The sequence below is a fragment of the Alosa alosa genome, chromosome 23, assembly GCF_017589495.1.
Source record: "Alosa alosa isolate M-15738 ecotype Scorff River chromosome 23, AALO_Geno_1.1, whole genome shotgun sequence".
In the NCBI taxonomy this organism is placed as follows: Eukaryota; Metazoa; Chordata; class Actinopteri; order Clupeiformes; family Clupeidae; genus Alosa; species Alosa alosa.
This window is the reverse complement of record NC_063211.1, coordinates 22,039,737-22,054,664: the sequence shown is the minus strand read 5'-3', so window position 1 is coordinate 22,054,664 and position 14,928 is coordinate 22,039,737. Positions and strand designations below refer to the sequence as shown.

Sequence of the window (14,928 nt, the reverse complement as noted above, 5' to 3'; positions counted from 1 at the left end):
CTTGGGCCTCCACCTAGCGGTGAGCATGCACGGATTATGAACTTTCGGGCCCCTGGGCCCAGATGTATTAAGGGCCCCCCATTAATTGTCGCAGATGTGGAAGGGGGGTTTGGGGGTCAGAAATGTTTTAATTTGTTTGATGTGATTTCCTGTATTCTGGTGCATTTTGGGGATGGCCAATACTAAATTCAATTAGATTCATAGCCTACATCCTGATGTGTTGATTATTGGCGCTTCACTCCCCTCCCTGAAAGACATCTACACCACCCACCTCACCCGCAAGGCGACCACAATTATGAGTGATGCAAGTCACCCCGCTCACAATTTGTTTGATCCACTGCCCTCTGGGAAGAGGTACAGAAGCCTGCGCTCCAGCACCAGACTCACCAACAGCTTCATACACCAGGCTGTTAGGATGCTGAACTCTCTCCCCCCTCCACCCTCAGCTACATAACATCCTGGACTTTGGACCCACAATGGCTGCCTTGCATTACTCCACTTGTACACTTTGCAACTTGTTGCTGTTGTCCTGTTGTCCTGAAAACGCAACACACTTCTGCTGCTCTTACATAACTTGCACCACTATGCCACTTGCTTACTTAGGTAAAACAGAACTACCTCAGCCATTTATTGGCCTGACTTTGCACTATTATATTGACTGTCTATGCACAATTGCACAATTTCAACCCAATTTTGCTGCTCTTATTTCTTCATTGTATTCTTATTTACTTTTTATTGTTTACTTGAATGTTATGTTTGTCTGTGGACTGGATTTGGTAAAATATGTCTTGTCTCCACCGTGGGATAGTGAGAAACATAATTTCGATCTCTTTGTATGTCTTGGCATGTGAAGAAATTGACAATAAAGCAGACTTTGACTTGAGGCAATGATTTCATGCAAAGGCTTCAGGGCCCCCTGACCCCTTGGGCCAGGCCCGGTAGGCCCGTGCAGTAATTCATCCCTGGCGGTGAGGTCTCCCACTCCCGGCTCCTCCAGCACTGAAGACACGGTCTCCTACAGAATGCATGGAAAATGTGCCCATCTACAGGTGCTGCTTTGGAAAGCATGGAAAACGTGCCCATCTACAGGTGCTGCTTTGGAAAGCATGGAAAACGTGCCCATCTACAGGTGCTGCTTTGGAAAGCAGCAGACCGTCCTGATCCACCGGCTGTGGATATAACCGCGTTTGGAGGGAGTTAGAAGACAGGTATGAAGAAAGGAGAGGAACTTGCCCACCCTCGATTCAAGTCCTGTTGCTCCTCCTGATTTGTTAGATGCTGATAACATCTTTAACTGCAAAGCTGGGTTAAAACTGTGTATACATGTATCTGGAAAGTGCAGCTGTGCAGCTGCAGGCTTGGCCTGTACTAATTATTGTTTCTGCAAAGGCAGTGATGTTACATGTGTCAAAATATTTACACAGCAAAAACAGCAGAAGGACAGGGATGAAGAGTCTGGAGAAGATGGCGACAGGACAACGGATGAGAACAGTGAGGAGTAGTAGAGGCTAGTTCTTCCCTTTGTTACTCAATTGTGAGTCACAGCAGAGGGCCAGTGAGTAGCTATTTCCAAAATGATTGTGGAATTCAAAAATAACTTGAGGATCCAAATTATTCCTAAACACGGAACATTTTTATCCTCCAAAAATCCGTCTAAATCGCCCCCAAAAACTCAGCAAAATCAGCTTAATGAGTAAAAACTTGACCAAACCAAGTTTAAATAGTGATTTTGAATCTTGAAAATGTCAGATATAGACTCAGCATCTCCAGTAACCCCTAAAAACATACTAACATGGTCCATTTTGGCCAATCAGCTCTTATAATATGATCAATATAGGTGATTATGCTAATTTATGCTAATTAGCTAAATTACACAAATTGCCCAACATATGCAAATTAGCATCCGGCAGTTTCTGCATGCTGGAAACCCATACTATATATTTCCATCATAAAACTTTGGTGTACTCAACATTTCCGGGTTCACCTTTCTGTCCACTGGACTAACAAAAGAGTGACTTTTTCAGATTTTCTTAAAAGTTTATACTTTTTGAGAAATAGGAGATTAAAAATGTCAAACAGCTCATTTTTCCCCCATAGACTTGTATGGCTATGATGTCATAATGGCCTAAAGCCAGCTGCACTCTTTAAAGGTCCAGTATGTAGGAAATAATGGAAAATAAACTGTAACCATTCCAAAAATGATCACCATATGTTGTCAGAGAGTAAGGAAACACGATGAATTGAAGTAATAGCTTATTTGACAACATTACTCTAACCCGTAAAACCCATGAAAAAAATGAGTGATTACAGTGCATGAAAATGCACTGTTCTGTTATCCGAAGTCTTCTTCTTCTTCTTCTTCCCACCAAATTTCTGCATCTAATTCAGCTTTAACCGTTTAACGTAGAAACTTAGTTCAAACTTTGTAACGTGGGTCTTGAAAAAGGACACGTGGGGGAATGTATTTTTCACTTTTGTAAACTTTATACTTTTTGAGATATTAATAAAAAACAAGCTTATTTTTCCCCATAGACTTAACATGGGCTGATGACATCACAATGGGCTAATTAACTTGATTTGCACCTGTATCAACTTCCAGCTGCTCACTACTAGGACCCATCAAAGGGCCAGTTAAACTGATTGCACCTGTATCAACTGCTTTCTGCTTAACTAGGCCAACTCTCTCTGTGTCTCTCCATTCTACAAGGATATAAGGCACATTCCATCCAACTTTCTATCCATTCATCCTCTTCAAACCATTCACTCATCCACCCATTAAACTATCCACCAACATCCATTAAACAATCTGCCTATCAACATCCATTCAACTTTCTGTCTATCAACATCCATTACACTAATTTCAACTTTTAAACTATATACTCTGTCTCAGGCTTTAAGCATACAATCTGGCTCTATTAAGACTACAGATTCTGTTCCTATTTCCTCTGCCCACAACTGTTTCAAAATAAATGTCCTCACTACAATAATTTACTATTAAATAATTTAACTATTTGAACTACTCAACTATTTAACTGTTTAGACATTTCAACTGTCAGTTGTTATCAACTATGACTCCTGCCAACTGTTTCCAAATAAGTTTGTTTTGCATTTTATGTTAATATACAGTATATTTATATTTTCATGCACTGGTAATTTCCTCAAAATTACATTTTCTAGTTTTCGTTTATGTTTTGAACGATTCATTCTAGAATAGCGTATTAATAATGGGCTAACGCGTCCTCCTATTTGTGTTGCCAAATTAGCAAAGGCCAACTGTCAACAGCTGTCAGTTGTAGTCATGAACGCCTACGAGAGGCAGGCAAATTTCCAAAATTAAAACATTAAAACAAATTAAGTGGACATCGGAGGAGCTTCCTGAGATGGTGACGTCTTCGTCAAACGAAGAATATCAAGTCTGACGCAGAGCTGGCCATATTTCTCCGACAGGTAGCCTAGGCTAAACTTCAGCTAAATATGTTAGGTTGGTTAGAGAGGTATTTTTTGTTTTCACTGTTTCCGTAATGTGTAGCTGGGTCATGGTTGGAGAAACGTTAAAGCAGCTGCAGGTCAACTAACGTTAGCTAAGTCTTCATTACATCTGGCAACCCAGAAGAGGCTCGCGTCTGGTAGTCTTGAGAACGTTCACCAGTGTTTTGATTTTGGCCTACAGAACGTTCGGTAACAATCCTACAAATCGCACCTTTAAGCTCCCAGAGAAGTTCCCGGGCTAATCAGAACACTGGCACAGGTGTCACCTGTGAATCAAATTGTCTCAGCTTCTAATGCATACAATCTGGCGCTCTCTAAAACTACAGATCCTGTTTAAGTGTTTCCCGTCTGTCAAAATAAAAGTCACAGCCAAATCTCATTCTTAGCACATTATAGCTCCAGAACGGCTTATGCTTCAAATTTGGTACAAGCGTTTGTATGGACTCAAAGATTAAGTGAGTTGATGTTGGAGGTCAAAGGTCAAGTCCATGAATACTCAGAGTGCGAAATCTCAAAAATGCCTTGACATACATGCCTGAAATTTGGTATGAGTGTTTGTATGGACTCAAAGATGAAGTGAATTGATGTTGGAGGTAGTGCTGGGCGGTATACCGGTTCACACCGTAAACCGGTGTATATTTTCGTTATGATATGAATTTTTAATATACCATACACCATACCGGTGTATTTGATTAGGCTACACAACGTTTGGAACGCTGCGCCGCGCGACAGTGTTTCAGACGGGACTTTTTTCACACGCAGGCATGGTGCGACTGCGAGGTAGGCATAGTGAGGGTAAACACAAAACACCTTAAGTTTTTCCCCTGAAGGATGACGCTTAAGGCTTAATTTATCCTTAGGTAAGGGGTTTATTTAAGGGTGTTGCACAGAATACCTTCAATTGTTTCTTTAGTGTACGTTAAATGATACTGCGTTGAAAGGGATTTACCGTCACGGAAATTCTATTGAGATTGTTCAACAGCTGTAACTACCTGGCTAGTAGGTGATGTCGTTAGTTAGCAACCCACCGAACACAGTGAAGTTTAATGATCTTATCATTCATCTCACCTTAAGAATATTCGCTGAAATTATCCAGGTAGCAAGTAAAGCATGTTATAGACATGAACTGAGCAATTCTAGCTGGCTAGTTAGAAATGATCCTGACTGTCATCAGTGCACCAAAACAAACTTTTTTGTTAATGTTTTGTCTAGCGAACCGAACCGAAGCTCATGGCAGGCTAACAAGACATCTACATCCACATGAAGTTAACGTTAGCCTACCACTAACGTCATGCAAACCACACAATAACAATAAGGCATGTTTCTGATAGGCCTATTTGACAGAGTAAGCATATTAGCAGAGAGGTTTTATTTTAAATTGTATAATTTTCAAAAAAGTATAATTATTGCAAGTTGCACTACTTTTTGTATTGGTTTTATAAGTTTCATTGGTTATATAAGATGTTTGTGAAATTTGCACAGTAAAAGTTCTGTATTTTGACTGCAATAATGTCTTTGCATTCTGATTAGATTCTTCATTAGAATCATGAGTGGCTCTTTGTAAACAGCATCATTTTCTGGGGCCATGCAAAACATCATTACCACTAGTGTGGAGTTATTCTACATCATGACAGTAAAATAGACCATCCTTAGTCAATGTACTGCAGCAATTCCTCTCTCAACCTGTAGAAAATGCTGTGAACATCTGATTATGCATGAAAAAAAAATACCGTCATATACCGTGAAACCGTAAGAATTTTGAAAAATACCGTGATATACATTTTTGGTCATACCGCCCAGCACTAGTTAGAGGTCAAATGTCAATGTGAAAAACACCTTGAGTGTTATATCTCAAGAACGCTTTGACACACAAGGTTTTTGGTACGAGGGTTTGTATGAACTCAAAGATTAAGTGATTCAATTTTTTTTTCAGGAATCTCCCTACCAACATTAAGCCAGCAGCTTTCCATCCACTATTGTAATTCCTCTGGCATTACATTTTCTAGTTTAGTTTATTCTTTACTTTTTATGTACTATTACCTTGTGTGTTTTATGTTTTGTTATTATAATTTTTTTCATTCTTTACTTTTTATGTACTCTTTAACTATTGCCCTTCTATGATTTTATCAGCTATTCCGGTTTGCTTTTGTTTATGTAAAGCACATTGAATGACCTCTGTGTATGAAATGCGCTATTTAAATCAACTTGACTTAACTATAGGGGCTCCAGTTGTAAACGATTTCAGATTGTGCGAGGCTGCGTTTGTGTGCATATATGTGTGTGTGTGTGTGTGCGCATGTATGTGTGTGTGTGCCAGTGTGTTCGGGGGGGATCTTCAGTAAAATCAAGCACAGCACCAGGTGTTCTGCCATGTGGTTTTATTCTTGACTTGGGAAGTGATCACATTTTGATCCTGACAGAAAAAAAAAAAAACTGACGCTTTTAATCCAGCCTCAAAATCCAATAACCACAACTTCTCAAAATAAAAAAACAAATAAAAAACAAATAAGATAGACATTCTGCCAATCCTTCCTGCTTAAAAAAGGATAAAATTTCACGTAAAACATTTTCCCCCAATTTTGAAACTTAAAAACCAAGAACCAAAAGTCATGGTGGAGGAAACCACATTGACTGTTAAATTTAAATCTGCGTGGCAATGATTTCCGGGCTTCTCTTTTGTCTATTTTCTTACTCAGATTGCAGGTTTTCCCATTTTACATTCCTATTGCACATTAACCATTTACAACTTCCTCGCAAAACAGAAAAAAATTCCTCTTTTTTTTCCCCCTCAGTATAGGGGCTTCATGAAAGTGCTCATTTCAATACAACAGTTAGGAACAACTGGTTCCCAATTCTGCCACAACGCCATATAACAAAATGGCAAACAGCCACAATGGGGCTTTTTATTTCTTAACCTTTTCTTGTTGTCCAGGTGATAAAACTGAGAATTTATAAAATAAATGCAGCAGCATGTCATGTTCACTAATATTGACTGGGCCTCAAATGAAACATTTGTTTTTAAAAACAAGTTTGGCTTTAAGGCCTGAACTGTGTGAGAGAAGAAACCAAAACAAAAATCCCATTTCCCTCTCCCCCCGCATTGGGTTCCCATAAATTACCTCAAGACACTACATGCTCCAAAAGACTCTGGAGGGGATCCACTGGTTGAGGTGGTTGGCAAAGCCTGTCCAGTTTGCTGAGCTCTCCGCCATAACCATGATTTTGCATTTGACAACACAGGGCAGGCTTTTCACCTAAACCACCTCAGCTTAGCTGTCGCCCTCTAGAGTCCTGGAGGCTCCAGGTGGTGTCGTGCCTCTTAGTTGCCTGCGTCGGGGGGGTTGGGCCAGGGCTCGGAGCTGCGGCGCGTCAGGGTGGGCCGCCACATGCTCCAGGGGTTGTAGGTGCGGCTCAACTCCACGGGGGACACCCCGCCGTGGCCAACGGCACTGCCCACGGCACCCAGCGTGGGTGAGGTGCAGCCGCTGTCGGTGGCGGGGCCGATGAGGTCCGAGATGGGCGAGGTCGGGGCGGCGGAAGGCGGCGGGAAGGTGTCTCCACTGGTGGACCAGATGGAGGGACTGAAGGGGACGCTGGTGGACCACAGGCTGCTGTTGCCGAGGATGGACTAGAGAGGGAGGGGCAGAGACTGAGTTAAGGCACGCAGGGGTGATCAACGATAGTACCTCATGATGAAAGATGCACTCTTTGGATGGTCATTAAAGATCACATTATCTATTGAAAGCCTACAGCGGACTTCCTTGCTCCATTGAAGACTGTGAGAAAGGGCAAATATGGGAGGAGAGGCCAGAAGTCCCTACATTATTACCACATCAAATCCAATTAATACATGAATGCCAAAAGGCACAACAAAACACCTCATGTATAATAATGAGGCAGTACACTGGGAAGTGGCGTGTCCGCTTCACAGCAAAGCACAGCTCTCTTTTTATATAGTGATCTATCAGAGAGCTTATGGTCAGTGAGCAAGTGGTCGGTACCGTGGTTGGAGTGGTGGGTCCAGATCCGGAGCTGCTGGGCCAGGAGTGGAGCGGGTCGGTAGGAGTGCCGGGGGCAGCCGCCCAGTACGAGGGCGAGGAGCAGCCGAACTCGGACCAGCTCTGGGGCGGCTCGCTGCTCTTGGGGGTCGTCATCCCACTGAAGACTGCTCCGACATAATTAAATATTTATATTATTTTTTCCATCATATCGTCCTAAGAATCAATAAAGCTGATACCATTAGTATTTTATGGGCATACTGCCGCTCACTCACTTGTATGTAACTGAATGACAACATCTATTAACATTAATAATAAATGCATTGAGAAATATTGATTGGCAAAAAAATAAATACATAAAATATTCTTTTACTCTACACAAGCAACTATCAAGGCTAAGGAGATTCTGTGTGGTTACCTCCAGACAGATTGAAGGTGTTGCTGGGCCCAAACGCAGAGAAGGAATTGGCTGGACTGAAGGTTGGACTGCTGGCGTTACCAATGGGACTCCACAGCCCAGTGCTGCACACAGGAACATGACAACACAGGGGCAACATGACGGCACAGAATACACAACAAAATATACACAGGTGTCATTTAAAAATGTCCCCATTCACCAACATAGCATGATTAACTCATCTATCTGGACGGAGAGTTGTGCACATTGCAATCAGCTGGGTTAGGGAATGGTTGGAACAAATATGTGATTGGACAGTTGAGAGATGCCAGACCTTAACCCTGATTGGGCCTGGCTTCAACTTCATGCAGCAGACCTGACCACAGTATTTGAGACTGCCAATTATGGCAGCACCTAATTTAATATACTCGGCAGTGTTTTTCATTCAGATTTGTCCATTTGACACCTTTGTGGAGTGACAAACTCGAAAGAGCCCAGAATAAATACTTATTTTGGGTTTACAAGTTCTCTCTCAATTAAGTAATTAAGTGAGTAAGGCTTTAAACAGAGAGTGAAAAGTGGCAAGACAAAATAACTTGTGCCCATGCTGGCATCACAGGTTGGGCTGACACCTTCCAGTGGCGACACATGCATAACCATGTTAGCCAATCCTTCAAATAAACTCTCTGGAGGTCAACTTAGCATCCCTGTGTGTTAGGCTGTGGCAAAATGCCTTGTAGGGGCGCGATGATCTGCTGATGGAGGCGTTATGCTGGGCCTTACCTGTCCGATCCATCACTGTCCACAGAGGTGGTGTGGGACACCTTGCCCAGAGTGTCCGCTCTGCTGACGGCAGCTTTGGCTAGACTGCTGCCACCTGACAAAGCACACGTGCACACAACACACACACACACACACACACACATAAGTCAAAGTCAGCTTTATTGTCAATTTCTTCACATGTTCCAGACATACAAAGAGATCGAAATTACGTTTCTCACTACTTCATGTTAATAAAGTACTGAACACCGAAGCACCGAACCCTTTTGTGTGTATATGGCTAAACAAACACACTGCATGTTATGTTATTTGCACACCTAAAACAAAAGCTAATATGATACCTTTCATAACCAAAGCCACACCTAAAACAAACACAAGCACCCCAGTGAGTCGATTTGATCAGTTCCTTATCAGAACACAAGAACAGTAAACTACTTGATCATAAAAATACACACCCATACAAACAATGCTTATCAGCATAAGCACGGTAAGCTCTTCGAATATGACCACCACAAAAGGCATTACCGGTACACCACATGTGATTTGATTGAATTATTACTTGATTCAAATGTGCTGCAGACACAGTGCCATAGGGTTCCCTCACTCACCTGGGCTTTTGTCATAGCCGGCCGCCACTGCAGCGAATGTGGGATTGCCGTTCTGTCCCGGCAGAGAGACGGACTTGGTGAGCTTATTCTTCGCTCCAGTGGAGCCCTTGGAGCCAGTCTCACTGCAGTCACAAAGAGGGAAAACTTCATGAACTACTGAGTAAATTACTTTCCACGTTCTGTTTGGTGACAAAGTGAAGCGTGTGGTGGTATGGTATGGTGTGGTGGACTGGAATATGAAGAGATCCTGAGACTTCCTGAGATTTTCCTGGGCGGAAAATTCCGGTATTTAGTACTTCAAGTCCCTTTTCTGTTTGTTTTGGATGAACTAGAGTGGTGGACACCGAAATTTTGACGATTGGTCCTGTCTCGACTTTTCTGACTCGTTTTGAATCGCCTTTCACTACTCAGAGTGGCTGCCAACAGGCATGCTCAAACATGTCCTAAAACAACCCTAACGCTCTGCCTTATTCTTGAAGACAGTGATAAACGTGTGTAGGTGTAACTCATGGCATCGGCAGTGATGAATGAGTTTGATCATTACACATGATGGTCATTAAAATACCGATGAGCAGCGTTGATGCATCACCGGCCGGTCCGTCATTACCTGCTGGTGTTGAGCACGCTGCTGTAGGTGCCTCTGGGAGTCAGGCTGGGGGAGGAGGGGGGAGGTGACGAGCAGGAGGTCCGGGCGGACGGCACCGGCCCCATCGAGGACGGGCCACTTCCACTGGAGCGCTTAAGGAAGGGGTCTGCGTTCAGGGTCTGCATTGAGATCTGCTGCAGGCTGTCCACAGCTGTGTGTGTGTGTGTGTGTGTGTGTGTGTGTGTGTGTGTGTGTGTGTGTGTGTGAGGGGGCACAGAAGGAGACAGGGTTACGTCACACCAGTGTCTGTGTTTAGAATGAATGTTCTACAGAATATCTCGGATCTCTGCAGATACATCACATACATCAGAATTCTTAAATCTTTCACTTTTTTGGAATGTAACCTTTTCACACTCATCACAAGGTAGAAGAGGTAGTGCTCGATCATAGTGGTGGAAACTGGTATTACATGTATCCATGCCCTTTAAAGCAACAGAGATCACAGGGAGGGCTTACATTTGAAGAGTGTCTGTGCCTCTATAGAGAATCAGTGCTTTAAGAGTAATTTCATTTGGAGTTTATCTATCTCAAGATAAGACCTCAACATCTAACCCAAACCTTTAAAGGGAACAACTTCTGCTATCTATCTCAGTACTTCTTGTTCCTTCGTGTGGAAAAACTGATTTTAACAGAACTCAATTTGACTGATAAAATGTATCTAGATGTATACAAGATAAGCATGTTTAAAAGTGCCATGGGGTCCAAGAAACATGTGGGGTCGTCTTTGGAACTTCTCTCCCTTCTTTTCTCGTGTAGTTTTAAGACGCATTAGAGAAACAGATTATAGCTAAGAGATGAGTGTACAGGGGTACGATAATGATGTGATACGGGCCTTCTTCATCTTTACAAGGTCACTGGAGTAGTGTTGTGGAGTGATCGTTAGTTCAGTGTTATGTAGTGTTGACTAGAGCAGAATCATACACTGATGGCTAGCGTAGTGCGGTCCAGTGATGGCTACTGTAGAGGTTTGGATGGTGGGTGTACGGAGCTGTGGTGGGGTAGTTACTCACTCAGAGGGCATTTGTGGAGGGGCACGGAGTCCCACTCTGGAGGGGGCGAGGTGTCCTTTTCGCCCTCTGAACCGCTGCTGGTGACCAGGTCCTGGACAGGGCTGCAGGACAGTATCTTGCCCAGGGGAGACGAGCGGAACTCTGACAACTTCTCTTCTGTTGCTGGTGGGTAAAGCAGATCCAGAGCAGAGGTCATTATCAGGGTTTGCTCATCGACTTAAAGTGCGTCTGAGATCTAGTCAGGGAATTTAGCCATCTTTAAAGCCGTGTCCCCTGATTCAGACCTGGAAAAGCGGTTGGTATCTGAGATTAACCACCGCTTTGTGCTCCTGAAGAAAGCTGTTAATTGGCTGAACAAGAAGCCATTATTGTTTGTTTTGCAGTTGCATAGCCAGCACTGTGTACACATTCCAATTGTGTTTGCACACCATGAAAGGACTGTAAGGAGAAAAACAGTTCAAGTGAACCAAAAGTGTCAGTGAAGCAGCATTTGAGAACTAATGTGAGGGCAAAAACAGAATCGGTCACTGACCTGTTGCTGCTTTTGAAGCTGGTCTTGGTTTGGGCGTATTGGCTAAAGCCTGCTGCATCAAATTCTTTGTTGGGAACTTTTTGCGCTGTTTGGTTTCCAGAGGGGTCACGTATGGCAGCTCTAATGAACTGGAAGAGCAGAAAGAAAAATGAGGAAACAGCTAGCATCGCAGGCCAGTTCTGCTTTCATTGGAACAGTGATATCTCACCTGGTTTTTGTGTCTGTTGGGGGCTCTGGCTGTTTTGTGTTGGCCGCTTTCTTGTTTTGGGGTTTAGACTGGGGCTCAGGGGCTTCCTCTTTCTCTTTCTCCAACGCGACTGGTGCTGACCGGCCTTTTTTATTATTCACTGGCTCCTGTGTGGACACAACAAAATTGTATGTTGGCTGAACTGTAAGGCTGAAAAAACAGAGGAATAATCAGGTGTCTGGACTAAAGTGGATGGAAGCTAGATAGATAAAAATGGGAGATGGCAAGTCATGTCTTCTTATTGGGCATAGATCATGTCAGCGCAATGAACAGGACAGATGAATTAAACGACTGGATTAGCACACAGCTTGACAGACAAATGTCTGAATGTCAAGAATGAGTTCCACTAATGCAGACACCTGACCACACCAGGCAGGGGGGTATTCCATCAACCTCGCAAATAAAGGCGGCGCTTAACAGAAATAGCCTGGCTTGAACTAGCGTAGACTTTCACTTGGGGCTGAAGCCGTTTCATTAACTCAAGTTAGCGGCATCTTGGCGTTGTTTATTCAAGCGAGGTTTAGTTCAGCTTCATCTCTGCTCGTGCACAAGTCAAGTCAAGTCAAGTCAAGTCGGCTTTTATTGTCAATTTCTTTACATGCACTGGTCATACAAAGAATTGAAATTTCGTTTCTTACTTTCGCATGCAGACATAGACATACTTTAAATACAGACATAGACATACTATAGACATAGCCATAGACAATAAACATTAAATTAAAGTGCAAGACTGAAATATAGAACATGTATGTATCAAAATAGAAATATAGGACATATATATAAAAAAAAAAAAAAAGAGGTAGTTGTGTTGTATATTTATATAGTCTTAACAGTTACATGAAGTTTAAACTTGTGCTTGTGTGACCTGTATATTTACATTGATATGCAGTATGCAGTAATTTCAAGTATATCAGGCTTGATGTGAAGCAGCAACACGTTAGGCTCTTGCAGTCACAGTGCAGTTCCACAGGGCGGTGTTGGGGGTTAGGGTAGACAGGATCCTAGTTTCCTAGGTTCCTGGCTGGCTGGTGGTGGGGGCTGTCAGTGATGGGAGAGTGGGTAGAGTGTTCAGCATCCTGATTGCTTGGTGGATGAAGCTACTTGCCAGTCTGGTGGTGCGGGGGATGGAGGCTCCTGTACCGCTTTCCAGAGGGCAGGAGGCTGAACAGTTTGTGTGCAGGGTGGGTTGTATCCTTGACAATCATTAGTGCTTTGGGTGAGTGGTGGTGTAAATGTCCTGCAGGGAGGGGGAGTGGTGCTCCAATGATCCTCTTAGCTGTGTTAACAGTGCGCTGGAGGGTCTTCCTGTTCTGATCTGTGCAGCTTCCGCCCCACACTGTGATGCTGCTGGAGACGATGCTCTCGATGGTCCCTCTGTAGAATGTAGTCATGACGGGAGGCGTGGCACTTGCCTTCTTCAATTTGGCGCAAGAAGTAGAGGCTGCTGGGCTTTCTTAGCCAGTGATGCTGTGTTGGTGGTCCAGGAGAGGTCGTTAAGCTGATGTGCACCCCCAGAAATGTTGTGCTGCTCACTCTCTCCACAGCATCTCCGTCGATGGACAGTGGTGGCAGTTGTTTGTGGCCTCTCTGAAAGTTGACAACAATCTCCTTGGTCTTGCTGACATTTAGCAGGAGGTTGTTGTCTGTGCACCATTTAGCCAGCAGGTCTACTTCTTCTCTGTAGTGAGCCTCATCGCCCTTAGTGATGAGGCCCACCAGTGTTGTGTCGTCCATAAACTTCACCAGATGGTTGGAGCTGTGAGTGGTTGTACAGTCATGTGTTAGCAGTGTGAAGAGCAGGGGGCTGAGCACACACCCTTGAGGGCCCCCCCGTGCTCAGGGTCAGAGGGCTTGAGGTGTTGTCCCGACCGCGTACTGCTTGTGGTCTCTGCAACAGGAAGTCCAGCAGCCAGTTGCAGAGGGAGGTACTGAATCCTAGCTTGTCCAGTTTGCTGATGAGTTGTTGTGGTATTATGGTATTGAATGCTGAACTGAAGTCTATGAACAGCATTCTCACATATGAGCCTTTATTGTCTAAGTGGGTGAGGGCTGGATGGAGGGCAGAGCAGATTGCATCCTCCATGGATCGTTTGGCTCGGGTATGCAAACTGGAAGGGGTCCAGGGTGGGGGTAGGTGGCTTTGATGTGTGACATGACTAGCCGTTCGAAGCACTTCATGATTATGGGCGTGAGTGCTACAGGACGGTAGTCATTGAAGCATGATGGTGATGATTTCTTTGGCACGGGTATGATGGTGGCAGTTTTGAAAAGTGATGGGATGACTGCTTGCTCCAGAGAGGTGTTGAAAATGTCTGTAAAAACATCCTTCAGCTCTTCTGCACAGTCCTTTAACACTCGTCCTGGTATGTTGTCTGGGCCTGCTGCTTTGCGTGGGTTAATGGTGGCTAGTGTCCTCTTCACGCTGGCAGAGGACAGGTACAGGGGTTGGTCGTGGGGTTTTCTGTGGGTGAGTGTCATTTTGTGCTTCAAAACGGGCGAAAAAACTGTTCAGGTCATTTAGCAGAGAGGGTGTTGTTCTCACAGCCCGTGGCGCAGGCTTGTAGTCAGTGATGGCCTGTATGCCCTGCCATAGGCTCTGTGCATCTCTGCTGTCTTTGAAGTGTGTTGTTATTTTGTCTGTGTAATCCTTTTTTGCCTTCCTGATGCCCTGGGACAGGTTAGCCCTCGCTGTTCTTAGGCCAGCTACATCTCCAGCTCTGAAGGCTTTGTCTCTGGCCCTCAGCAGTCTGTGGACGTCTCCTGTCAGCCATGGCTTCTGGTTGGCCCGAGTGGTGATGTGTTTTATTTCTGTAACATCATCGATGCATTTGGTGATGTAGGAGGTCACAGTGTCTGTGTATTCCTCAATGTCAATGTGGTTGTTGTGGGTGGCAACTGTTTTGAAGATATCCCAGTCTGTTGTTTCAAAGCAGTCCTGAAGTTGTGAGACGGCACGAGGTAGAAAAGTAGACCAAAACAGTAGATTGACGAAAAGACGATATATGTCGTAAAATTAAGACAATACTAGATGATTTCTGTTCGATAGGCAAGCGCCATCTACAGGATTTTCATCGAAAGTCGAAAGAACATCGAGAGAAAAAAAATAGATTGCCTACAGAAATTGGAGAAAAATGAAAGCATACTTTTAAAACAATCTGAAATGCAATGGCTTTCAATTCAATTTATGCCTAGTTTTTGATCTGTGTAGCACACAGTTGATT

General features: G+C 43.8%; 1 protein-coding gene across 1 annotated transcript in view; it reads right to left on the bottom strand.

The window, feature by feature from the left end:
• Positions 1 to 5,852: 5,852 nt before the first annotated feature.
• Positions 5,853 to 14,928, bottom strand: part of LOC125288458 (transmembrane protein 131-like) — a 43,722-nt gene continuing 34,646 nt past the window's right edge. The window contains exons 33-41 of the mRNA XM_048234846.1: positions 11,669 to 11,814; positions 11,461 to 11,588; positions 10,929 to 11,090; positions 9,880 to 10,069; positions 9,273 to 9,394; positions 8,668 to 8,761; positions 7,906 to 8,009; positions 7,491 to 7,654; positions 5,853 to 7,117 (exon numbers count right to left, since the gene is read on the bottom strand). Of these exons, the coding sequence (XP_048090803.1) occupies positions 6,809 to 7,117; positions 7,491 to 7,654; positions 7,906 to 8,009; positions 8,668 to 8,761; positions 9,273 to 9,394; positions 9,880 to 10,069; positions 10,929 to 11,090; positions 11,461 to 11,588; positions 11,669 to 11,814 (1,419 nt within the window). The 3' untranslated portion in view covers positions 5,853 to 6,808. The remainder of the gene's footprint in view (positions 7,118 to 7,490; positions 7,655 to 7,905; positions 8,010 to 8,667; positions 8,762 to 9,272; positions 9,395 to 9,879; positions 10,070 to 10,928; positions 11,091 to 11,460; positions 11,589 to 11,668; positions 11,815 to 14,928) is intronic.